At 37.9% G+C, this 26,727-nt stretch overlaps 1 protein-coding gene across 9 annotated transcripts in view; it reads left to right on the top strand.

Annotated features, from left to right (window-relative positions):
• Positions 1–26,727, top strand: part of MYOM1 (myomesin 1) — a 159,287-nt gene that overhangs the window by 23,308 nt on the left and 109,252 nt on the right. For all 9 annotated transcript variants that reach the window (XM_044243342.1, XM_044243334.1, XM_044243335.1 and 6 more), the window contains one exon: positions 2,485–2,810. In XM_044243342.1, coding sequence (XP_044099277.1) covers positions 2,512–2,810 — 299 coding nt within the window. In that variant the 5' untranslated portion in view covers positions 2,485–2,511. The remainder of the gene's footprint in view (positions 1–2,484; positions 2,811–26,727) is intronic.

Here is a 26,727-nt window from a genome sequence, read left to right as displayed (position 1 = left end):
TTAAATTTTAAAATGTAATTTATGTTTATTTACTTAAATGTTTAAATGTAATTTAAATGTTAAAAAGAACATTTCAGAACACCCACAGAAGCATTAAAAATTGGGGGAGGGGCTTTCATAAAACTATTACTGCATCCAGGTAAGTTAGCAATGTGGCTGATGGACTTCTGTCAGTGGATACAGTATTCAAGAAGCTCATACAATGTGAAGCCTTGCCTTCCTGTGCTAAGCAAACTTACCTTGGTTGTCAATTAACTATTAGCTCAAGTTCACAATACAAATGGCTACAGTATGACTGACTTTCGTACTTCTTCAGGTAAGAAGCCTAGAATTCTTCATATTCTTTAAGGGAGCAAATAGTTTGTTTTGATGCTATACACTTTTGAAGTGTTTGTGAGATTTGAGAGAGTTCATTATAGGATAATATTTGGCTCTTGAACAACATGGGTTTGAAATGCATGGGTCCGCTTACACACTATTTTCTTTTTATAAATACAGTACAGTACTGTGAGTATATTTTCTTTTTGATTTATTAATATTTTATTTTCTCACTGTATAGGCCCACTTATATGCAATTAAAAAAATTAATATAGTGCAGTACAGTAAACATTTTCTTTTTGATTTATTAATATTTTCTTTTCTCTAGTGTACCTTGTAATAATACAGTATAAAGTACATGTAAGGTGCAAAATATGTGTTACTCCACTGTCTATTTTATTAGTAAGGCTTCTATTCAATAGTTGGCAATTGGTAGTGAAATTTGGGTGGAAATCATGTGGATTTTTTACTGTGGGGGTTGGGGTGGGGTTGGCACCTCTAGTCCCTACATTGTTTAAGGGTCAACCATATAAGCAGACTCCAGCATTCAGTCCTATGGCTTCTCACCTGTTTTTTGGCTTTATGTACCATCTATATATTTGTGACTGTTGAATGTTTATGTCCATCCTGGACCTTTACCCTGAGCTCCCAAGTCATGAATCCAACTTACCATCCCACTTGGATGTCTAGCAGGTATCTCAAGTATAGAATATCTCAAACCCATCTCCCATTCTTTCATCCCTAACTCTGCTTTTTACGCTCCTGCCCATCTTAGTTAACAGCAACTTTGATCTTCCAGTTACTCAGGAGAAAATCCTCAGGACCATCTCTCACCCCTCTTTGTTTCATGGAACCAAACCCGCAACCCTGAGATCAGGAGTTGCAAACTCCAACGACTGAGCCAGCCAGGTGCCCCCATAACAGCCTTCTTTCTAATTGGTCTCCTGGCTTTCATTCTTTTCCCTCAATAGTCTATCCTTTATACATAAGGAAGAGTAAGTCTCAGCTTGGAACCTTTTGATGGTTTTTCAGCCCTTTCACAGTGAAAGACAAAAAATCACTACAGTTGCTCATCAGACCCTACACCATTCCCTCACCCCTAACATCTCCTATACATCCACTCTGCACCCTGCTCACTCCTTGTAGCTTCACTGCCTAATTGAACTTCACTTCCTAGAGTACAACATGCATGCACACACACTAGTGTCTGCAATGGTCTTCCATCACGGGCACTCTTCCGATATTCCATGCTCAGATGTCACTTTTTTTTTTCCCCCAGATGTCACTTTGATGCTCAGAAGCCATCCCTGATGAGGCAGTTTAAAATTGCATCCCCTGTCCCTTTCCTGCTTTATTTTTCTCTGTTGCATTTAGCCCATTCTGTTATACCTTACCTTTTACATATTTTCTCTATTGACCATCACCTGCAATAGAATAAAAGGTTCTATCTAAGGTTATCAGAGCAGGGATTTTGTTTGTTTCATTCATTTCTGTATTTCTTTTTCTTTCTTTCTTTTTTTTTTTTTAAAGATTTTATTTATTTATTTGACAGAGATCACAAGTAGGCAGAGAGGCAGGCAGAGAGAAAGAAGAGGAAGTAGACTCCCTGCTGAGCAGAGAGCCCGATGCGGGGCTTGATCCCAGGACCCTGGGATCATGACCTGAGCCGACGGCAGAGGCTTTAACCCACTGAGTCACACTAGTGCCCCTCATTTCTGTATTTCTTGTGCTGGAATGGTACCAGGCTCATAGTCGGTGCTCAGTAATTATTTCTTGAATGAAAATCACATTGACTGTACACAGACTCTCCATCATTACATATTTTCCCAGATGAAGTCCCTATCAGGATGAAATGCCGGAAAAATTGAAATACACATTATGAAAGGTCTGAGGAAAAACACAATAGCTAGGGTAGGGAAACTTTGTAAAGACCTCCTAGATATCAAAACAAAATCCAAAAAACCAAACCCACACAAGAAGGTGGCTCAGTGGTGGGAGGGGGCTTATGTGGGCTATGAAGTAGAAAGTTTGTTAAGTAACCAGTTAAGCTAACCTTCACATCCTTTCCATTTGCTCTTTGGAAAAGATTAGAGTATCTATTTTTACATATTGATTTAGATACCTTGTTTCTTAGTAGTTCACTCAAAAGTTGCTGCTTTCTTGTAGGTCACCTGGTTCCCTCCAGGGCACACCATGTCTCTGCCCTTTTATCAGAGGCTCCACCAGCACTATGACAGCAGCTACCGTAACAGGGACCTTCGCAGCACCATGAGCCAGTACCAGGAGGAGAAGAAAAGTTCTGCCATCTACACCCATGGCTCGACGGCCTACAGCACCCGCTCCTCTGCCGCGCACCGCCAGGAATCCGAGGCCTTCAGCCAGGCGTCCACTGCCTCCTACCTGCAGCAGGCCTCCCGGGCTGCTGAATCCACCCATGCATTTGCAGCCAGTCGGAAGACAGCCTCAGCCTACGATTATGGGTATTCCCATGGGTATGTCAAAAGCAGCCTCCCAACCTTAGCTCAAAGCCACACTCCGAAAAGCCCTCCTACTCCATGTTTTCTTTTCTTTTTGGTCAGGCAGCCCTACATTTAAATCAGGTGTGGAGTGGGGGACCCGAGTAGCTCACTTGTTAAGCACCTGACTCTTGGTCAAGCAGTCTTCTTGTCCCTCTTCCTCTGCTTCTCCCCTCGCTCCCTCTCTCTTATTCTCTCTCTCAAATAAATAAATAAAATCTTAAGAAAAATAAGTCAGATGTGGAGTGAGGCCATGTATTTGGGAGACCTGGAACTTATGTGTACCTGTTTCACTTTACCTTTTGAGTTTCACAGAGAGCTTCATAATCACACTGGCATGTCTGGTTTTCATTGCCAGGTGTGATTGTGCTAGAAGCAGGGAAGTTTTGCCACAGACTGATTTCAACATTCAGTAGCAGCAGAGCCAGAAAATATCATTTCAACGCTCACAGCGGGTTTCCTGGCCCTCAGAATGTTTCTACTTAGATGGGAAGCCAGTATAGAATTTAAAATTCACAGGTCACAGGCACCCAAACTACAGCAGAAATGCGTTCTCCTTTTTTCGGTATCTGAGAGCCAATATTAGAATTCCGAGCCACTGTTCAGGGAGGCAGCAGATATTTCTTTTCTTTCTTTCTTTCTTTTTTTTTTTAATAAAGATTTTATTTATTTATTTGACAGACAGAGATCACAAGTAGGCAGAGAGGCAGGCAGAGAGAGAGGGGGAAGCAGGCTCCCCGTTGAGCAGACAGCCCGATGCAGGGCTCAATCCCAGGACCCCGGGACCATGACCATAGCTGAAGGCAGAGGCTTTAACCCTCTGAGCCACCCAGGCACCCCAGCAGATATTTTCTTTAGCTAGAGCATTTTACACAACCATGCCCCATCTCAGTCAGCCTAAGAATACCAGGAACAATCCTGTATTCTGATAAAATTAGATGTATTAACCTATTGCAGTGAGGGAGACAACACAGCGGAGGAAAAGAGAGAGTTACTATATTAGGAGTTTACATGCACGTCTGGTATGCAAAGCAAACTCAGGGTCCTGTTTCTATTGGAAACAGTGAAATTGAGATAAATGAGGACTGTTCTATCCAGAAGCCTTTAATGTGGAGCTCAACCCCTGGGTTGGGAACTGAGGCGGCTGCTTTGTGTCAACAGCAACTGGAGTCATCCAGGCAATGTCTCATTCTTGCTGATAAAATTTCAAACAGCAAACTTACTGATCATCTTTGATATTAGAGAAGAAAGTTTCTCAGTGAATCTGTAGTCTCTTAAAGAAGGTTATCACAACCCTTTTTAGCAGCAGCGTCCCTGGGAGAAACGTTTCCTATGAACTTTGCCATTGACTTCTCTGTCTGTTGTTCCAGCCTGATGAATGCTGGGCAGATGCTTACTTTCTCAGCCCAAGCCAGTTTTTATTTTCTTGGTATCCATAATGAAATGTTTCGTGGCGATTAAAAAACACTTGCAAGATTCACATGATTTTATTAAAAATCTATCTATAGTCCGCAGAAGGAATTGCTGAACTTGAAAATGTAAACATTTCTGGGATATACAGTAAATAACCACCTGCTGCCTCCATTCCGCCTCTCCAAAGCATCTGGCATAGATTGCATTTTCTTAGTTACCAACATAATATAATTTTAAGTCTTACAAAATTTAAGCCCACAAAATATCTGTTAGGACAACTAGAAAAGGATTTCTTTCTGGAAGTTAAAGAAGTTATTGAGGGAATAGTGCAGTGGTTTGTATGAATAGAAATGAGGGTAGTTTCTGAAAGCAGAAATTCCTGAATCCGTGTTGGGTTTAAGCGGCACCTGATCTATGGCTGTGGTTTCTTGGGTACTGACAGGGACCTCCTGGGAGCTTGTGCTCTGTTCAGTAACAGAACCAGGGTCTGCTGGGGTTTGCCTGGAATGTCTGATGGCCACGTTATGAAATTCCATTTAAAATGGAACAGGATCATTTTGCAATCTCGCTTTCATGGGATATTCACCAGGACTTGGTCTTGGCTGTAAATATGGAAATATTGTCAGTAAGGTGAATTAATTTCTTTTAGCACTTGCTTTAAATGAACTGCCTTCCAAAGGAAAGTTGGGAGGAATTAACACCATGTGTATGTGACAGCATCATTTTGTTCTGAAGAATGTTCCATAGAACATTAAGAACCCCGTTTAGGAAAGCAGCTGTCTTTTAATAGAGGAGGATTACATTTTAAATATCCATGTTCATGAACTGTCTGTGCTGAGTCTATAGAAGATGTTAATGTAACTGCTTGTGTACTTCCTTCATTTCACCAGGGCTAAAGAATCTATAGCATTTTATGCATTTGTATTTTGAAGAGATTTTTACTTCTTCAACTCTATTGCTAAATTTTATGTTAATTTAATTTAATTATTTTTAGAAAGATTTTATTTGTTTATTTGACACAGAAAGAGACAGCGAGAGAGGGAATATAAGCAGGGAGAGCAGAAGAGGGAGAAGCAGGCCTCCCATGAGCAGAGAGCCCGATGTGGGACTCGATCCTAGGGTACTGTGATCATGACCTGAGCCAAAGGCAGACACTTAATGACTAAGCCACCCAGGTGCCCCAAATTATTTTAATTTTAAACAAAATCTTTTAACCACATGTGCAATACTCATATTTATTTATAATGGGATATATTATATTAAACATTAGTAATTAAACCTTTGAGCAGTTTTATATTTTGTTCAGAAAACATTTGCTCTGTGTTATCTTTTGAAGACTTAACCATTTCAGCTTTAAAAGCCTCAAATAGTAAGGTTTTTACAGGAAAGGGAACTGTAATCATTTTTCTACACTCAGCTTCCCATCATGTTCTTTCCTTCAATGTCTATATTTATGCCGGTCAGTAAGTTGGTGGCTATTCATTAATGGCTTAATGTTTGAGGAACTCAAACTTCTTGGTAGAAACATGTTGACCAGAAATGTTGACCTAGGACCAAGAGAGGAAAGAAAATGCCAATATTTTTTCGTTTGTGTAATGCAATGTAAAGGAAAAGAAAGTCAATCTAATCCTGGGGTTATTTTAGTTTTTCTTTTTTTAGACCTAGAGCTAACAGGTGCCGATAATATTCTTTGAACATTTCAAAATCTTCAGAATTCCTTTAGGTTGTGTTTTTGCTCTCTCAAAATGGAATATCGTTTGCCTGCTAAATAAAACATCTCTCTTTGGATTATGAAAAGTGTTGATTAAAACCCCTAGGTTTAGAAATGCAATTCTATGCAATGTATGAAAACACTAGGCTTGATCTATTTTTAGCCTCTGCTTTGTAGTTAGATGTCCAATAGTAAAGTGGAAACTATGGAGATTTATATGTGCTCAGGGCTTGGCTGACCTCAGTAGGTCTTAAGAACAATGGCCTGTTCAGTGTCAATGTGGTTGTAAGCACAGATCAGTTACCAATTGAATTCTGAGCCAAGGGTTATAAAATAAATCCTGGAAGGCTTATTCTAAATGCCTTTATTCTTAGTCACAGTGAGGAAAAAAACCTCCTTAATTAAAGTAGTTTAGGAAGACAAAATGACACGATTATTGTTTTATGCTAGTAATCCATAAATACTATCAGAGATTAAAGGAGAGATGGCACTCATAACTACCATTAGGCAATGATTCTTAAGTTCTATCAATGAATGGAGGGTTTTAGGTGATCTGAAATTATGTGCAAAATTAGGCACAGTTGAGAATTTGTTTTTGCTGTGAAAGATGGTAGCTTTCACCAGATTCTCAGAGAACCCCATGACTCAACAAAAGTCAGAACCACTGTGCTGGAAAGTCAACATACAAACATCAGACAACCCCGTGTGTGGCCTGAGTGAATGCCAATATTATATGAAATTAGGGTGAAACGAGGCTGATATTTACAACGGTATGGTATTATGAGAATTAGGGTTCTTTCCTTTGTTTTGAGTAAGCTGGATCATAGATTAAGTGGAAATAATAAGTGAAATATTTTGTTATACTTGATAGAAATGAATAACTTTCAAAAAGCAGAGACAACACAGCATAGTTCTTGGATGATGGAGGGATTTAGAGTTGTTCCTCAATACTTCATAGAAATGGTAGATATTTAATTGCTTGATTCTAAAGAGATTGACATTCAGCCCATATGATGCAATTTAGCACAGCATCCTCTATACCACTGTATCCTTACAATAACCCTGAGAGTTTGAAATTATGTCCCCATTTTTTAAAATGAGAAAATTAGAGACCAAATTGGGAAATAAGAAAATGAAAATTAAATTATGCCCCCAAATTAAAAATGAGAAAATAGAGACCAAATAAAGCAAATTGATTAAATGACTTTTCTCTCTTGCACTAAGAAGTGGTATAATAATGATTTGAATCCCTATCCTCTCCCAAGCCCCCCATCCTTTACATGGGTACCCAGTGACAGTTATAATCATCTAACTCTCCATGACCTCCTGGCCACCAGATTTTTCTTGAAGCATCAATATATAGTTTTTCATTATATTTCCTTTTATTTGCCCTCTTTCTGGAGAAGCTATTGAGCACCAAAATAACTAAGATTCAGAGTAAGGAACAGGTGATTTTAGGAGCATTCACGAATGCCAAACCTGGAACCTCACAGACTGTTTCACTTGTCACTTAGAATGAGACACAGTGACTTGCCAGGGACTATAGAAGTCACCGGTGTGGAGAAAACTGAGACATGAGTGACTTACCTGGGGCATTCTGCCCAACATTACTCTGTGTTCTCACCTATGCTCATATCACATTGATCAACTCCCCTCGGTTTTTACCGCGATAATTAAACTATTGTTATATTGTTTTGAGACTATTGTTATAGTTTGCAAAGAACATGCTAATGCTCAAAACAATTCCAATTCAGACAGAAAATAACAGTGCTAAAGATAGAGACCACTAAACACAGAAACCCTCATCTCTTATTGGTGGGTCGGATTATAGCAGAGACTGAGGGGGACCTGAAAACTTGCTCCATTTCCCACCCCAGTGTGGTTTCAATAGACATTACCAAAGAAATCTACTGCCTGTGGACATTTTTGTATCTTGACCTCAGCTGTTGGCATCAAACTAGAATCCATTTTATACATATTCATTTCCAAATGTTATAATGCAAAATGGATAGTCTTTGGGGTCAAACAGGCCTATGCTTCCTTGCAGTTAGGCTTGTGACTTCTGAAGCTAGTTAACCTCGCAGTTTCTTCATCTGTGAAGTGGGGAAAGAGTTCATCCCTCATGTTGCGAAGTCTAAAAGAAATAATGACATAAGGTACTTAGTGTAATAGCTGGCACATGGGGAACAGTCATGGAAGTTTAGGTATTGTTCATTCATTCAACAAATATTTACTGAGTGCCTCTTGTGTGCTAAGCACTGCACTAGGTGCTTGGGATAAATTGCTGAACAAAACTGACAAAGGTTCCTGCCCTCATGGAGCATATATGGTAGCACAGAGAGACAGGTCATAAACAATGAACAGAATGAAAAAGACATTGAATTTTATATCATGCTAGAAGGTAATAGATGTTTCGGAAGCAATAAAAAATAGAATAGGCTAAAGAGGGATCAAGTATGTGGGGCACGGGTGCAAGTCGGAATTTTAAATAGGGTAGTCAGGCCCCTTCAAGAAGGTGATCTCTGAGCAAAGACATGAAATAGCAGAGGGAGTTATCTGGGGGAAATTTGCACCAGGCAGCAGGAATAGCCACTGCAAGGCCTTTCAGCAAGTAGCAGGATCGAGGCCACTGAGGGAAGGGAGGAGTGAGGGAAAGAGCAGGTAAAGACAGAAAGGGCAAGGACAACCATATAGGTACATCATGGACCAGTGTAAGAATTTTTTATTCTGAATTAGAGGGAACAAGTTGTGACAAAGTTTTGGGCAGAGGAATGACACGAGCTGACTTAAGTTGTCACAGGGTCAGTGTGGCTGCTGTGTGGAGAAAAGACTGGCACACAAGCAGAAGCAGGTTTCCCAGGTAGGAGGCTACTGCTGTAGTCCAGGCAGGAGCAGATGGGCAGTCAGAACAGATATGGTGGTCTGTTAGTTAACGCTGAATTCTGAATTCCACCAGATTTATCCCATAGGGCTTTTCAGCTCCCGTAGCGACATGGGTTTGAAGCTGGGAAAAGATCCATGTAGATATTCTGTATACTCTTTAGGTAATATGAAGATGGTAAAACCATATGCTTATTCTCCATCCCCCAAGATCCAAGAAAGTAGCTTGTCCCATTGTTAGTGTTTTTTATGGTACTGAAGAAGAAAAGCACCTGAAATAACCATAATTTTATGGGGATTTGAGTCCACCTGGAGAATCAAGTAGCTGAATGTGAATTACAAAAAATTACTGAACCATAGACTGTTGTGGGGAATGAAGTTTGCTTAGAAAGCTACTGATACATCCGGGTTGTGTATTCTTATCTTTTCTCCTCTGGAAAGAGTCTTATGGCCCCTTTTCTAAGTAAAAGTTTAACTATTATGTATAAGGAAAAAGCACCATGGTTTCTGGGTTACAAAAATCAGTAGGTCAGAGGAAAATCCAGTGGAAGCAGAAAAGCCAGTTTCTTTTCTCCCCCAAGAAATAGAAATACTTCCGTCCCCCCCAAGTTTATTGCCAATTGCTTCTTTAAAAGGCAGTTATGCTCTGAATCCCAAAGACATATCTTGAAGTCCAAGGAGAGTAGCCCTCACCATGTGTCAGTCTCCTGTCCTTACTCTCACTGCTTTAAACATGTGGCCTGGATGGATAGAGAGAACTAGAAGTTATCACCCCTGATAATACCAGCTTTATATAAACAGCAGTTTGTAGATCTATGGAAGTGAAATGGGTGAAGCAGGAAGAGATCAAAAGCTCATCTAACTCAAGCCCTTCCTTTCACAGATACTTACGTTGAGGCCAGGAAAGATGTGGTTCATTCTCTGCTATCAATGCTTTATTTCCCAAAATATTATTTGATGGGCTCTTTTACCAGTTAAATTCAAGTTTAGGTGATACAAGATACTTCCAGAATGGCATTCATTTTCCCCAGACAGGTGAACTATCCTGTAGGAAGGAAGGCATGTAAATTAGGAACAGAAGGAGTCAGCCAAAGGTGGAAGAAGGGCAAAGTGGTACCTCCCAGGCTCTGATATGAAATATTAGCTCTGTTCCTGGCTAGTTGGGCAGCGAGGTGTAACTGAGCTTCCCCACCAGTCTGTGAACTCTGGAAGCCCACAGGAACCGTTGCAACAGGCTTGACCTTTTCCATAGCAGCCTTTCTAGATGAAGCAAGAGAAAGCAGTAACGTCACAAATGAGGAAGGTAACTTCCATGCCACCCCAGGGACCATCCTCAAAGTGGAGTGGGGTATGGGTTTCTTGGCTGTCTTGTAAATAAGTTAGCAAGACTAACCTTAAAAAGTCACAGATAATTTTTAGTTTGCAGATTTAGACTTTATAAGGCATCTCCTGATACTGTCTTCAAGCATCTTGCATAATACAGAATTAAGGAAGTAAGGAGTAAACACTTTCACTCCTGCTTAAAAATTGCTAAAATAGTCAGAAATGGATAAAACCTGAAGGGTATATGTAGATAAGAACCATAAAATATTTCAGTCTCTATGTGTTTTACTCCTGCGCCTTTTCTAGAACACATGATTGACCTACATTCATGTTGAGAAGTGGTTGAGACCCCCATGGTACTTGCTTTTAGATCATGGCTATGCATTAGCTGTGGAACGTTACCAAAAGGAAGATAAAATGTTACTTATCATTGAAAATTTAGATAGTGGAAAAATAAAGCAATATATAGAAAAAAATGTGGTTATATTCCTATTTAAGTAACTAAACATTTTTTAAAAACTAAAAAGGAGATATTTCTATGGATGAGAGTGAAATGGAGAGGGGGAAAAAGGATAAGTGTAAGACAAATATTGTGAAAACAAAGAAAACCCCAAGGATGGTTGTTTATTATAACACTACTTGTCAGTAAATTTCGAGAGTGATATTGATCAAACTAAGTTCATGTTTATATCTTATAAGAAGCTTTTTCTGCAAAGTATATTAGCAAAAAAGAAAGGACTCAAAGCCTCCTACTTATCTGCTAACTTTGATGTTCTCCTGAAACCTCCACAAGTGTTGAGATTGGGAAACAAGAGAATTGAAAGGTCAGTAGAAAGTGTTGAGCCTGTCATGATACCCATATCAAAGGAGGATCACAGAATGAAGTTGCTCTAAATCAGAAGTAGATACAAAACAACCTTTTCGTAAAACCCCAAAGAAAGTATTGTCTTTCAAGTTTTGCAAGAGGGAAAAATGTGGCTGATGGAAAAGTAGAAATGAAAAAAAGAGCTGGCAAACTTCAACTGCTTCTTCCTGACCCTCCAGGGGGTCCTGAAGATGAAAGAGATGGAACTTCAGATGCAAGAAACCCCCAGGAGTGGCTGACTAGATGAGCAAAGACAGCCAAGAAGGATGGTTTTCTAGAAGCTGACCCATAGTTCACTAAAACCACTGCCTCTTCCTTTCTTCTGGTAAACAGCGGAGCACTTTGTTTATATGCAACGGCACTAGGTTGTAAATATATATGAAGATGCAGTTTTAAAGGGAAACTGTTTTAATAATAAAAAAAAATGAGTCCAGCTCTTTTGTGACCACGCAATAAAGCCTAATGACAACACACACCTACGTCAGCAATAAAAATTGAGTTTTTATTTTTAAGTTTTTGTACCTACCACTGTGTTATCCTAGGATGACCTACCCATCTTTAAATGTCCAGTTCTTCCACAAAGGAGTCCCTGATAACGCCAGACAGAAATCGTCTTTCAAGCCTGTGGACTCAACTTTTTTTTGCACTAGTCTTTCTGCTTCTTTGCCTGCCTTCCTCTGTCCTTCTGTGCTTTCTTCCTTGGTTGACATTGTACAACACGTCACGCCTGGTAGCTTTTATTCCCCTACTAAATTGTAAAGCTCTCAGAAAGCAAGGGTCTTTAATATATCTTCATATCTCTGTCCAGCCTTAGTCAGACATAGTATTTTGCAGACAGCAGCATGAGAATAAATCTGTTTCTAGACTCTGTTGAATAAATCAAATGGTTAAAGAAAGTTAAAAAATAAACCTGCGAAAATTTCAGTGCTACTCTAACATATAACACAGACCAAAAGGCTATTTTTGAGTTAACCTTCCTCCTGCACCTTCTAAGATATCGGCTGGATTGTATGCTAAGTTGATGTTTTGTTTTACTTTATGAGAAACTATTCAACTGCTTTTTCCAAAGTGACTTTACTGTTTTACATTCCCATAGCAATGTATGAAGATTTCAGTTTATCCACATTTGTTATATTCTGTCTTATTTGTTATAGCAATTTTTGTGGGTATGTAGTATTTTTTTAAAAAAATATTTTATTTATTTATTTGACAGACAAAGATCACAAGTAGGCAGAGGGGCAGGCAGAGAGAGAGAGGAGGAAGCAGGCTCCCTGCTGAGCAGAGGACCCAATGTGGGGCTTGATCCCAGGACCCTGGGAACATGACCTGAGCTGAGGCAGAGGCTTTAACCCACTGAGGCACCCAGGCGCCCCTGTAGTGGGGTTTTAAATTGCACTTAATAACTAATGATATTGACCACCTTTTTATATGCCCATCAGCCATTTGTATATCTTCTTTGGTGAAATGCCTGTTCAAATCTTTTGCTTATCTTTTAGTTGGATTTTTTCTGCTTATTGTTGAGTTATCAGAATTATTTAAATATTTTATATACAAGTCCTTTTTTAGATATATATTTGCAAATTTTTTTCTCATTCTTTTCATTCTCTTAACAGTGTCTTTCAGGGATCTGAGGTGAAGGTAGATGTTTAACCAGTTGAGCCACCCAGGCACCCCTCTCTTTATCTTCTAAGAGTTTTAAAATATTAGCTTTTATATATAGAAATCTGATCCATTTTAAATTATGTGTGTGATATTGAGTAAAGTTCTAAATTCATCCTTTCACGTATGGATGTACAATTGTTTCAGCATCATTTGTTGAAAAGACTTTCTTTCCCTCTTTAATTCCTTAGCACCTTTATAAAAGATTAGTTGACCATAAATAGAAAGGTTTTTTTTTCCTCTCAGTTCTGTTCTACTGATCTATATGCCTGTCCTTACATCAGTATCACATGGGTTTAATTACTGTTGCTTAGAAAAAATTATGAAATTGGTGAATATAAGACTTCAAACTTAGTTCCTCTTTTACAAAAAATCTTTTGCCTATGTGTTCCTTCATATTTCTATATAAATTTTAAGGTCATCTTGACAATTTCTACAAAGAAAAACATTTGCTGGTATTGTGTTAAGAATCATATTGAAACTATAGAACAACTTTGAAAAATGTGCCATCTTAATAATATTTGCTGGAATATTTATTTATTTAGACTTTTTTCACCATTACCATAATAATGTTTTATAATTTTCAAATATAAGTTTTATACTTCTTTGTCAAAGTTATTCCTAAATATTTTCTATTTTTGGTACTATTATGAATGCAGTTATCTTATTGGATTTTTGCATTGTTCATTGTTAGTACATAGAAATATAATTAATTTTTGTGTTTTGACTTTGTATCTTGCAACCTTGCTGAACTAATTTATTACTACTAGCATTTTTGTGTGTAATTGCTTTTCTTAGGATTTTCTACATACAGGATTCTCTCAGCAACAACTAAAGATAGACTTCTTCCAGTTTTTGCTTTTGTTTTTGTTTTTAACTGCCTTGGTTGGAAGCTTATACAATGTTGAAGTGCAAGAGCAAATATCATACCCTTATTCCCAATCTCAGGAAGAAAGTATTTATTTTATTTTTTTTAACTATTAAATCTGATACTAGCTATAGATTTTTCATAGATGGCCTTTATTGCATTGAGGAATATTCCTGTTTTGTTGAGAGTTTTAACATGAAGGAATGCTGAATTTTGTCAAATACTGTGATCTATTGAGATGATAATGTGATTTTGTTTTTTATTCTATTAGTATGGTATACTACATGAATTGATTTTCAAATGGTAAATCAACCTTGCATTCCTGGGATAAACTCCACTTAGTTTTATATTATATATGTTGCTGGATTCAGTTTGCTAATATTGTGTGAAGTATTTCTGTATCTATGTTCATGAGGGATATTGGTCTGATGTTTTATTATAACGTCTTTGTTTGGTTTTGATATCAGGTAATACTGGCCTTATAGAATAAGTTGGGAAGTGTTTCCTTCTCTTCTCTGGAAGAAATTAAGATGCAACTGGTATTATTTCTTCTTTTAATGTTTGATGGAATTCATCAGTGAGGCCATTTAATTGTGCAAAGATTTTAAAGATTATTTATTTATTTATTTGACAGACAGAGATCACAAGTAGGCAGAGAGGCAGGCAGAGAGAGAGAGAGAGGAGGAAGCAGGCTCCCTGCAGAGCAGAGAGCCCAATGCGGGACTCGATCCCAGGACCCTGAGATCATGACCTGAGCCGAAGGCAGAGGCTTAACCCACTGAGCCACCCAGGTGCCCTAATTGTGCAAAGGTTTTAAATTACTAATTCAACTTTTCAATTTATTACTATTGGTCTGTACAGAATTTTAATTTCTTCTTAAGCTTGTTTTGGTAATTTGAGTCTTTGTAGGAATTTTTCTATTTCATTTAAGTGATTGAATTTCTTGATAAAAATGCATCTACCATGTTTACTTGTGAGCCACTTAATTCTTCTGTAGGGTGGTATTGATGTTTCCTCTTTCATTCTTGACTTTGGTAATTGTGTCTTTTCTCTTTTTTCATGGTTAGTCTAGTGAAAGATCAATTTTCTTGATCTTTCCAATGAACCAAACTTTGTTTCACTGATTTCATTTGCTGTTGTTCTTTTTTTTTTTCTATTTCACTGATTTCTTCTATAATCTTTATTATATCTCCCTTCTCTTGGTTTCATGTTTAGTTTAATCTTTTTTCTAACTTCTTACAGTGCTCAAGCTATTAATTTGAGAACTTTCTTCTTTTCTAAGATCGACACTTAAAGTTACAAATTTTCCTCTAGCCTTTGCTTTGCTGTATCCCATATATTTTGATATGTTGTGTTTTTTTGTTTTCATGTAGTTCATACCTTCTACTTCCACTATGATTTCTTTTCTCACCACCAGTGAGTTATTTAGAAGTATGTTGTTAGTCTCTTGATACTTGAGGATTTTCTAGATTCCTTTCCGCCTTAGATTCTTATTTAGTTCTTCTGCTGTCAGATAATAAATTTTATATAATTTAAATCCATTTAAATCGATTGAGATTGTTCTGTGAGATAGTGTATGAATTGTCCTGAAGAATGTCAAAAAGAATACGTACTTTGTTGCCATTGGGTAAAGTATTCTAGAAAGTTCATTAGGTCAAGTTGATTGATAGTGTTATTTAAGACACCTACATCCTTGCTAAATTTTGTCAGTTCTGCCAGTTATTGAGACTAGATTATTTAAGTCTCCAGTCTTTTTTCTATTCTCTGTTTTCTCTTTCAATTATGTCACTTTTTGCTTCATGTATTTTAGGACTCTGTTTGTAGGTGCATATACATTTGTAATTGTCATACTTTTCTGAGGAATTGACCCTCTTGTCATTATGAAATATTTCTCTCTGCCCCTAGTAATATTTTGGTTTAAAGTGCATTTTTTTATATTAATATAGCCGTTCTGGCTCCTTGTGTTTGTCATTTGCACAGTATATCTTTTTCATTCTTTTACTTTAGCACATGTGTGTCTTTGAATTTTTTTAAAGCTATGATTTCTTTAAAGATTTTATTTATTTATTTGACACACAGAGAGAGATCACAAGTAGACAGAGAGGCAGGCAGAGAGAGAGGGGGAAGCAGGCTCCCGGCCGAGCAGAAAGTCTGTTGTGGGATTTGATCTGAGGACCCTGAGATCAAGACCTGAGCTGAAGGCAGAGGCTTAACCCACTGAGCCACCCAGGTGCCCCAAAGCTATGATTTTTAAGTAATCTCTGCCACCAAGGTAGGGCTTAAACTCATAATCCCAAGATCAAGAGTGACCTGCTTCACTAACTGAGCCTGCCAGGTACCCTTATGTGTCTTTGAATTTATGGTATGACTTTCCTAGCAGCATACATTTGGACTTTTAAAAATCCATTCTGACAATCTCTGCTGTTCCTTCTTTAATCCCTTTACATTTAATAAAATTACCAAAATGGCTGGATTTACATTTGGTATTTTTGCGGGTTTTTGATATATCTCATATCCTTTGTTCATTTGTTCCTCCTTTATTGCCCTGTTTGTGTAAAATAAGTGTTTTTAGCGTACCATTTAATTTCTTTGTTTCTTAACTATATATATATATATTTTTAAGATTTTATTTATTTATTTGACAGACAGAGATCACAAGTAGGCAGAGAGGCAGGCAGAGAGAGAGAGAGGAGGAAGCAGGCTCCCTGCTGAGCAGAGAGCCCGACGTGGGACTCGATCCCGGGACCCCGAGATCATGACCTGAGCTGAAGGCAGCGGCTTAACCCAATTGCTTTAGAGATTACAATACACATATTAACTTACCCATTCTACTTCACATTTATGCTAATTTGTTACTTGTAGAAATAGAAACTTTATTTCAATACAGTTTCATTTCCTCCTACATATCATATGTATTACAATTATATATATTATAAACCCAACCAAGTACTGTGTTAACTATTGTTTTATGCAATCTTATATCTTTCAAGGAATCTAAAAGAATAGATATATGTTTATTTACCCAATCATTTACTTTGTGGTACTCTTCACTTTTTTGTGTGGATTCGAATTTCTGTCTGACGTCATTTCCTTTACACCTTAAGGGATTTGCTTTAGCGTTTCTTGTAAGGCAGGTCTGCGAGCAATGAATTCTCTCAGTTTTTATTTGTCTGGGAGTATCTTTACCTCGCCTTCAGTTTTGAGTGATAGTTTTATTAGATACTGAGTTTTTTATTGAAGTATAGTTGACACACCATTCTACATTAGTTTCAGTTATACAACATAGTGATTCAACAAGTCTTTACATTATGCCCTGCACACCACAAGTGTAGCTACCATTTGTTACCATATGACAGTGTTACAGTACTATTAATTGTATTCCCTATGCTATAAACATCATTTCCATAACTTATTCATTCCATAATGGGAAGCCTGTATCTTCCACTCCCTTTCACCCATTTTGCCCATCCTCCCACCCGCCTCGCCTCTGGCAACCATCAGATTGTTCTTTATGTTTATAGGTCTGTTTTTTGTTTTTGGTCATCTTGTTTTTTAGATTGCACATTAAGTGGAATCACATGGTATATTTTTTTGTCTGACTTATTTCACTTAGCATAATGCCTTCTTGTTGTACCCATGTTGTAAATGGCAAGATCTTATCCTTTTTTATCATTGAGTGATATTCCATTATACATATATGTATACACACAGACACATACATACATACAAAGGAATATATATATATATATATATATATATGACATGTTTTTATCCATTCATCTACCAATGGACACTTGGGTTGCTTTCATATCTTATTTATTGTAAATAATACTGCAGTAAACATGAGGTGCATATTATCTTTTTGAATTAGTATTTTCATTTTATTTGGGTTAAATACCCAATAGTGGAATTACTAGAATCATATGATATTTCTATTTTTTAAAATTTTTATTTATTTTTAATTTTTAAATCTTTTATAAACATATTTTCTTCAGGGGTACAGGTCTGTGACTTATCAATCTTACACAATTCACAGCTCTCACCATAGCACATACCCTCACCAAATGTCAATAACTCAGCCACCCTATCCCTCTCCTTACCCCCCAGTAACCCTCAGTTTGTTTATTGAGATTAAGAGTCTCTTATGGTTTGTCTCCCTCCCTATCCCATCTTACTTTATTTTTCCCTCCCTATCCCCTACAACCCCATGCCCTCCCTCTCAAATTCCTCACCAGAGAGATCATAGATAATTGTCTTTCTCTGATTGACTTATTTTGCTTAGCATAATACCCTCTAGTTCCATCTACGTCATTGCAAATGGCAAGATTTCATTTTTTGATGGCTGCATAGTATTCCATTGGATTTTCTACTTTTAATTTTCTGAGGTGTCCCCATACTATTTTCCACAGTGGCTGCACCAACTTGCATTCCCACTAACAATGTGCAAAGATTCTTTTTTTTCTACATCCTCATCAATACTTGTTTTTTCTTGTCTTTTTCATTCTAGCCATTCTGACAAGTATAAAACAATAATCTCATTGTGGTTTTGATTTGCATTTTCCTGATAATTAATGCTGTTGAGCATCTTTTCGTGTTTCTTGGCCATCTCTGTGTCTTATTTGGAAAAATGTCTATTCAGTTCCTCTGCCCGTTTTTTAATCAGATTTTTTAAAATGTTGAGTTGTATAAGTTCTTTACATGTTTTAGATATTAAACCCTTACCAGATATATTACTTGCAAATATCTTCTGCCATTCAATAGGTTGCCTTTTTTTTGGTTGATGTTTCTTTTACAATGCAAAAGCTTTTTATTTTGGTATAGTCCCAATAGTTAGTTTATTTTTGCTTTTGTTTTTCTGGATGTAGAATTCTTGATTAACTTTTTTTCAGAACTTAAATATGTCATATCAATGCCTTCTGGGATATATTGTTTCTGATGACAAGTCAATCATTAATATGTTTTTCTCCGGTATATGATTGACCATTTTACTCTTGTTACTTCCAAGATTTCTCTCTGACTTTATCTAGGTGTATATCTCTTTGTGTGTATCTTATTTGGGTTTGTTGAGCATCTTAGATCCATCGAGTAATAGTTTTCATCAAATTTGGGGAGCTTTAGGCCATTATTTCTTTGAATATATTTTCCTACTCTTTATCCTCTTTTCAATATTACTGTTAATAATATATTCATATGTTTAATATTATTCCACTGATCTCGGAAGGTTTTAAAAGTTTTCTTCATTCTTTCATCTTTCTGTTTTTTAATTTTTTTAAATTTTATTTTATATTTTTAAAGATTTTATTTATTTGTCAGAGAGAGAGCATAAGCAGGGGGAGGAGCAGAGGAAGAAGGAGTCTCCCTGCTAAGCAAGTAGCCTGATGTGGGACTTGATCCCAACATCCTGGGATTATGACCTGAGCTAAAGGCAGACACTTAACCAACTGAGGCACCCAGGTGTCCTGTCTTTCTTTTTTTTAGATTTAGTAATTTTTATCTTCAAATTCATGGATTCTTTATTCTTCTATCAAAAATCTGTTGTTGAGTCTCTTTAATACATTTTTCATTTAAGTTATACTTTCAAACTCCACAATGTTCATTTGACCCTATTTTATAATTTTCTTTTTTAAGGTTTATTTATTTAGAGCCTGCTTCTCCCTCTCCCTCTATCAACTCCCCCACTGTGCTCTCTCTCTCTCAAATAAATAAATAAAATCTTTAAAAATTAATTTATTTGAGAGAGAGAAGGCATGCACACATGAGTGGGGGAGGGACAGAGGAAACGTATCTTAGGCAGACTCCTTGCTGGGTGTGGAGCCCAATGTGGGGGTCAGTCTCACTACCCTGAGATTGTGAACTGGGCCACAATCAAGAGTTGGACATGTAGCTGACTGAACCAATGAGACACCCTCCTGTTTTGTAATTTCTATGTCTTTGTTGATATTCTCTCTTTTTTTGACTCATTGTCATAATAATTCCCTTTAATTCTTTAAACATGGTTTCCTTTTTTAGTCTTTGAACATATTTATAATTACTGTTTTGATGTCTTTGTTAAATCCAACATCAGGGTGCACCTGGAGACCGTTTTTGCTTACTGATTTTTTTCTGTTGGTGTGGAATACATTTTCCCATTTCTTGGCATGTCGCACAATTTTTGTTGTTGCTAAAAATTGGACATGTTAGATAATATATTGTAGCAATTCTGGATTCTGAATTTTCCCTTAAATGAGTTGTCATTGTATTTTTTTTTATAAACATATAATGTATTTTTATCCCCAGGGGTACATGTCTGTGAATCGCCAGGTTTACACACTTCACAGCACTCACCGTAGCATATACCCTTCCCAATGTCCATAACCCCACCCCCCTCTTCCATACCCCCTTCCCTCAGCAACCCTCAGTTTGTTTTGTGAGATTAAGAGTCACTCATGCTTTGTCTTCCTCCCAATCCCATCTTGTTTCATTAATTCTTCTCCTACCCCCTTAACCTCCCATGTTGCATCTCCACCTCCTCATATCAGGGAAATCATATGATAGTTGTCTTTCTCTGATTGACTTATTTTGCTAAGCATGATACCCTCTAGTTCCATCCATGTCATCGCAAATAGCAAGATCTCATTTCTTTTGACAGCTGCATAGTATTTCATTGTGCATATATACCACATCTTTATCCATTCATCTATTGATGGACGTCTAGGTTCTTTCCATAGTTTGGCTATTGTAGACATTGCTGCTATAAACTTTCAGGTGCATGTGCCCCTTCGGATCACTACATTTGTATCTTTAGGGTAAATACCCAGTAGTGCAATTGCTGGGTCGTAGGGTAGTTCTATTTTCAACATTTTGAGGAACCTCCAAGCTGTTTTGCAGAGTGGTTGCACCACTTGCATTCCCACCAACAGTGTAGGAGGGTTCCCCTTTCTCCACATCCTCGCCACATGTGTCATTTCCTGACTTGTTAATTTTAGCCATTCTGACTGGTGTGAGGTGATATCTCATTGTGGTTTTGATTTGTATTTCCCTGATGCTGAGTGATGTGAAGCACTTTTTCATGTGTCTGTTGGCCATCTGGATGTCTTCTTTGCAGAAATGTCTGTTCATGTCTTCTGCCCATTTCTTGATTGGATTATTTGTTCTTTGGGTGTTGAGTTTGCTAAGTTCTTTATAGATTTTGGACACTAGTCCTTTATCTGATATGTCGTTTGCAAATATCTTCTCCCATTCTGTCAGTTGTCTTTTGGTTTTGTTAACTGTTTCCTTTGCTGTGCAAAAGCTTTTGATCTTGATGAAATCCCAATAGTTCATTTTTGTCCTTGCTTCCCTTGCCTTTGGCGATGTTCCTAGGAAGATGTTGCTGTGGCTGAGGTCGAAGAGGTTAGGTTGCTGCCTGTGTTCTCAAGGATTTTGATGGATTCCTTTCTTACATTGAGGTCCTTTATCCATTTTGAGTCTATTTTCGTGTGTGGTGTAAGGAAATGGTCCAATTTCATTTTTCTGCACGTGGCTGTCCAATTTTCCCAACACCATTTATTGAAGAGGCTGTCTTTTTTCCATTGGACATTCTTTCCTACTTTGTCGAAGATTAGTTGACCATAGAGTTGAGGGTCTATTTCTGGGCTCTCTATTCTGTTCCACTGATCTATGTGTCTGTTTTCGTGCCAGTACCATGCTGTCTTGATTATGACAGCTTTGTAATAGAGCTTGAAGTCTGGAATTGTGATGCCATCAACTTTGGCTTTCTTTTTCAATATTCATTTGGCTATTCGAGGTCTTTTCTGGTTCCATATAAATTTTAGGGTTATTTGTTCCATTTTTTTGAAAAAAAAAAAAAAAAAGGATGGTATTTTGATAGGAATTGCATTAAATATGTAGATTGCTTTAGGTAGCATAGACATTTTCACAATATTTATTCTTCCAATCCAGGAGCATGGAACATTTTTCCATTTCTTTGTGTCTTCCTCAATTTCTTTCATGAGTACTTTATAGTTTTCTGAGTATAGATTCTTAGCCTCTTTGGTTAGGTTTATTCCTAGGTATCTTATAGTTTTGGGTGCCATTGTAAATGGGATTGACTCCTTAATTTCTCTTTCTTCTGTCTTGTTGTTGGTGTAGAGAAATACAACTGATTTCTGTGCATTGGTTTTATATCCTGACACTTTACTGAATTCCTGTATAAGTTCTAGCAGTTTTGGAGTGGAGTCTTTTGGGTTTTCCACATAGAGTATCATATCATCTGCGAAGAGTGATAGTTTGATGACTTCTTTGCTGATTTGGATGCCTTTAATTTCCTTTTGTTGTCTGATTGCTGAGGCTAGGACTTCTAGTTCTATGTTGAATAGCAGTGCTGATAATGGACATCCCTGCCGTGTTCCTGACCTTAGCGGAAAAGTTTTCAGTTCTTCTCCATTGAGAATGATATTTGTGGTGGGTTTTTCATAGATGGCTTTGATAATATTGAGGTTTGTGCCCTCTATCCCTACACTTTGAAGAGTTTTGATCAGGAAGGGATGCTGTACTTTGTCAAATGCTTTTTCAGCATCTATTGAGAGGATCATATGGGTCTTGTTCTTTCTTTTATTAATGTATTGTATCACATTGATTGATTTGCGGATGTTGAACCAACCTTACAGCCCTGGAATAAATCCCACTTGGTCGTGGTGAATAATCCTTTTAATGTACTGTTGAATCCTATTGGCTAGTATTTTGGTGAGAATTTTCGCATCTGTGTTCATCAAGGATATTGGTCTGTAGTTCTCTTTTTTGAAGGGATCCTTGTCTGGTTTTGGGATCAAGGTGATGCTGGCCTCATAAAATGAGTTTGGAAGTTTTCCTTCCATTTCTATTTTTTGGAACAGTTTCAGGAGAATAGGAATTAGTTCTTCTTTAAACGTTTGGTAAAATTCTTCTTTAAACATTTGGTAAAATTCCCCCAGGAAGCCATCTGGCCCTGGGCTTTTGTTTGGAGATTTTTGATGACTGTTTCAATCTCCTTACTGGTTATGGGTCTGTTCAGGTTTTCTATTTCCTCCTGGTTCAGTTGTGGTAGTTTATATGTCTCTAGAAATGCATCCATTTCTTCCATATTGTCAAATTTGTTGGCGTAGAGTTGCTCATAGTATGTTCTTATAATTGTTTGTATTTCTTTGGTGTTAGTTGCGATCTCTCCTCTTTCATTCATGATTTTATTTATTTGGGTCCTTTCTCTTTTCTTTTTGATAAGTCTGGCCAGGGGCTTATCAATCTTATTAATTCTTTCAAAGAACCAGCTCCTAGTTTCATTGATTTGTTCTATTGTTTTTTTGATTTCTATTTCATTGATTTCTGCTCTGATCTTTATTATTTCTCTTCTCCTGCTGGGTTTAGGGTTTCTTTCTTGTTCTTTCTCCAGCTCCTTTAGGTGTAGGGTTAGGTTGTGTACTTGAGACCTTTCTTGTTTCTTGAGAAAGGCTTGTATGGCTGTATATTTTCCTCTCAGGATTGCCTTTGCTGTGTCCCACAGATTTTGAACTATTGTGTTTTCATTATCATTTGTTTCCATGAATTTTTTTCAATTCTTCTTTAATTTCCTGGTTGACCCCTTCATTCTTTAGAAGGATGCTGTTTAGTCTCCATGTATTTGTGTTCTTTCCAAATTTCCTCTTGTGATTAAGTTCTAGCTTCAGAGCATTGTGGTCTGAAAATATGCAAGGAATGATCCCAATCTTTGATATTGGTTGAGACCTGATTTAGGACCCAGGATGTGATCTATTCTGGAGAATGTTCCATGTGCACCAGAGAAGAATGTGTATTCTGTTGTTTTGGGATGAAATGTTCTGAATATATCTGTGATGTCCATCTAGTCCAGTGTGTCATTTAAGGCTTTTATTTCCTTGTTGATCTTTTGCTTGGATGATCTGTCCATTTCAGTGAGGGGAGTGTTAAAGTCCCCTACTATTATTGTATTATTGTTGATTGTTTTTTTGATTTTGTTATTAATTGGTTTATATAGTTGGCTGCTCCCACGTTAGGGGCATAGATATTTAAAATTGTTAGATCTTCTTGTTGACAGATCCTTTGAGTATGATATAGTGTCCTTCCTCATCTCTTATTATAGTCTTTGGCTTAAAATCTAATTGATCTGATATAAGGATTGCCACCCCTGCTTTCTTCTGATGTCCATTAGCAAGGTAAATTGTTTTCCGCCCCCTCACTTTAAGTCTGGAGGTGTCTTCGGGTCTGAAATGAGTTTCTTGTAGGCAACATGTAGATGGGTTTTGTTTTTTTATCCATTCTGATACCCTGTCTCTTTTGATTGGGGCATTTAGCCCATTAACATTCAGGGTAACTATTGAGAGATATGAATTCAATGCCATTGTATTGCCTGTAAGGTGACTGTTACTGTATATTGTCTCTGTTCCTTTCTGATCTACTACTTTTAGGCTCTCTCTTTGCTTAGAGGACCCCTTTCAATATTTCCTGTAGAGCTGGTTTGGTGTTTGCAAATTCTTTCAGTTTTTGTTTGTCCTGGAAGCTTTTAATCTCTCCTTCTATTTTCAATGATATCCTAGCTGGATATAGTATTCTTGGCTGCATGTTATTCTCGTTTAGTGCTCTGAATATATCATGCCAGTTCTTTATGGCCTGCCAGGTCTCTGTGGATAAGTCTGCTGCCAATCTAATATTTTTGCCATTGTATGTTACAGACTTCTTTTCCTGGATTTTCTCTTTGCCACTAAGACTTGTAAATTTTACTATTAGGTGATGGGGTGTGGACCTATTCTTGTTGATTTTGAGGGGGGTTCTCTGCGCCTCCTGGATTTTGATGCTTGTTCCCTTTGCCATATTAGGGAAATTCTCTCCAATAATTCTCTCCAATATACCTTCTGCTTCCCTCTCTCTTTCTTCTTCTTCTGGAATCCCAATTATTCTAATGTTGTTTTGTCTTATGGTGTCACTTTTCTCTCAAATTCTCCCCTCGTGGTCCAGTAGCTGTTTGTCCCTCTTTTGCTCAGCTTCTTTATTCTCTGTCATTTGGTCTTCTATATCACTAATTCTTTCTTCTGCCTCATTTATCCTAGCAGTGAGAGCCTCCAGTTTTTATTGAACCTCATTAATAGCTTTTTAAATTTCAACTTGGTTAGATTTTAGTTCTTTTATTTCTCCAGAAAGGGCTTTTATATCTCCTGAGAGGGTTTCTCTAATATTTTCCATGCCTTTTTCGAGCCTGGCTAGAACTATACTGAACTCTAGATCTGACATATTACCAATGTTTGTATTGATTAGGTCCCTACGCTTTAGTACTCCCTCTTGTTCTTTTTTTTGTGGTGAATTTTTCCACCTTGTCATTTTGTCCAGATAAGAGTATATGAAGGAGCAAGTAAAATACTAAAAGGGTGTGTTCTCCTCCTCTGGAATTCCGCTGCTCTCCTTGGTATTGAACCTGCACTCCTTCGTAGGTGAACTTGGTCCTGGCTGGATTTCTTGTTGATCTTCTAGGGAAGGGGGCTGTTGTATTGATTCTCAAGTGTCTTTGCTCCAGGCGGAATTGCACCGCCCTTATCAGAGGCCGGGCTCAGTAATCCGCTTGGGTTCACTTTCGGGAGCTTTTGTTCCCTGAATGCTTTCCGTAGAGTTCCGGAGGATGGGAATGAAAATGGCGGCCTCCCAATCTCTGGCCCAGAGGAGCCAAGAGCCCGGAGCCCCACTCCTCAGTGCACCCTCAGAGAATAGTTCCCAATAACTCCTGTCTCCCTGGCCTCTGGCCGCGCTCCAAGCTCACCCAGGCTGCGACTGGTTCAAGGTAACCCCAAGCTGAGAGCTCACTCCTCGGCTCTGTCTCCGTAGCCGGCTTCCCCGTTCTTATACCTGCAAGCTCTGTGACACTCAAACACCCCCGATCCTTCTGTGACCCTGTGGGACCTGGGGCCACGCTGACCCCGTGTGGGCTTCACCCCAGTTTAACCTCTGGAGCGATGTCCCTCAGTGGAACAGACTTTTAAAAGTCCTGATTTTGTGGACGCCTGGGTGGCTCAGTTGGTTAAGAGACTGCCTTCGGCTCAGGTCATGATCCTGGAGTTTCGGGATCAAGTCTCACATAGGGCTCCCTGCTCAGCGGAGTCTGCTTCTCCCTCTGACCCCCCACTTCTCATGCTCATTCTCTCACACACACTCTCTCTCTCTCAAATAAATAAAATCTTAAAAAAAAAAAAAAGTCCCGATTTTGTGCTCCGTTACTCCGCCGCTTGCTGGGAGCCGGCCCCTTCCCCCACAGTCTATCTTCCCGTTGCTTTGGATTCACTTCTCCACCAGTCCTACCTTTCAGAAAGTGATTGATTTTCTGTTTCTAGAATTGCTGTTCTTCTTCTCTTCAATCTCCCATTGGATTTGTAGGTGTTTGCAATCTTTAGATAAGCTATCTAGCTGATCTCCTGCTACCTGATGTAGCCTCAGCCTGCTACTTCTCCACCATCTTGACTCCTCCTGTCATTGTGTTTTGTTTTAATAACTTGTCTAAGTTATTAAAGTTATTAAGTTATAAAGTTATAAGTTATAAAGTTATAAAGTTATTAAAAGATTCTTACAGAATCTTTTTACTGTGTGTGTATAAACTGTGTGACTACTGATGTCTCTACTCAGTTTCTTTTTTAAATTATTATTCTCATTTTTAAGCCTGAATTTATAGGGATCACTTTGTGTTTGCATGGATTAAGGACCAGTCAATGAATGATGACATATTGTGCTTAAACAAAAGCTTTCACTCTCTGGCAGTAGATCTGTATGTTTTTTGGGGAGGATATTTAAAGTTCAAGTAACTTTTAAATATATACAGTCTGTCTTTGCTTACTTCTAGACTCTCTTGTCTGCACTCTGCACCTGAACACAGGTCCAGTCAGCCAGTGATGTGTGGATAACTTGCATCATCTTGTTTTTTTCTGGGCAGACACATGAAGACTTTTGAAGGCTTCCCATGGTAGTCTTATTTCACAGATCTTCCTATTAAATTGCCGGCTGATCTGCCAGTCTGGACTTTTCCCAACTGTGATTGGAACCTGAGGCTAACTGAGTCACTGGTCTTCCCTTGTTTGTTTACCATTTAGATTGCTAGTGTTTCTCACAGTGCTTCTGGATATGGAATTTTATCATGTTCTGCTCCAAATCAAGTCAGCCCCCTCTGGCAGTGAACACTGATAGTCATGCT

The sequence above is a fragment of the Neovison vison genome, chromosome 3 (assembly GCF_020171115.1).
Source record: "Neovison vison isolate M4711 chromosome 3, ASM_NN_V1, whole genome shotgun sequence".
NCBI lineage: Eukaryota > Metazoa > Chordata > Mammalia > Carnivora > Mustelidae > Neogale > Neogale vison.
Note: the sequence above shows the minus strand (reverse complement) of the source record. Positions and strands in the feature narration are given on the sequence as shown.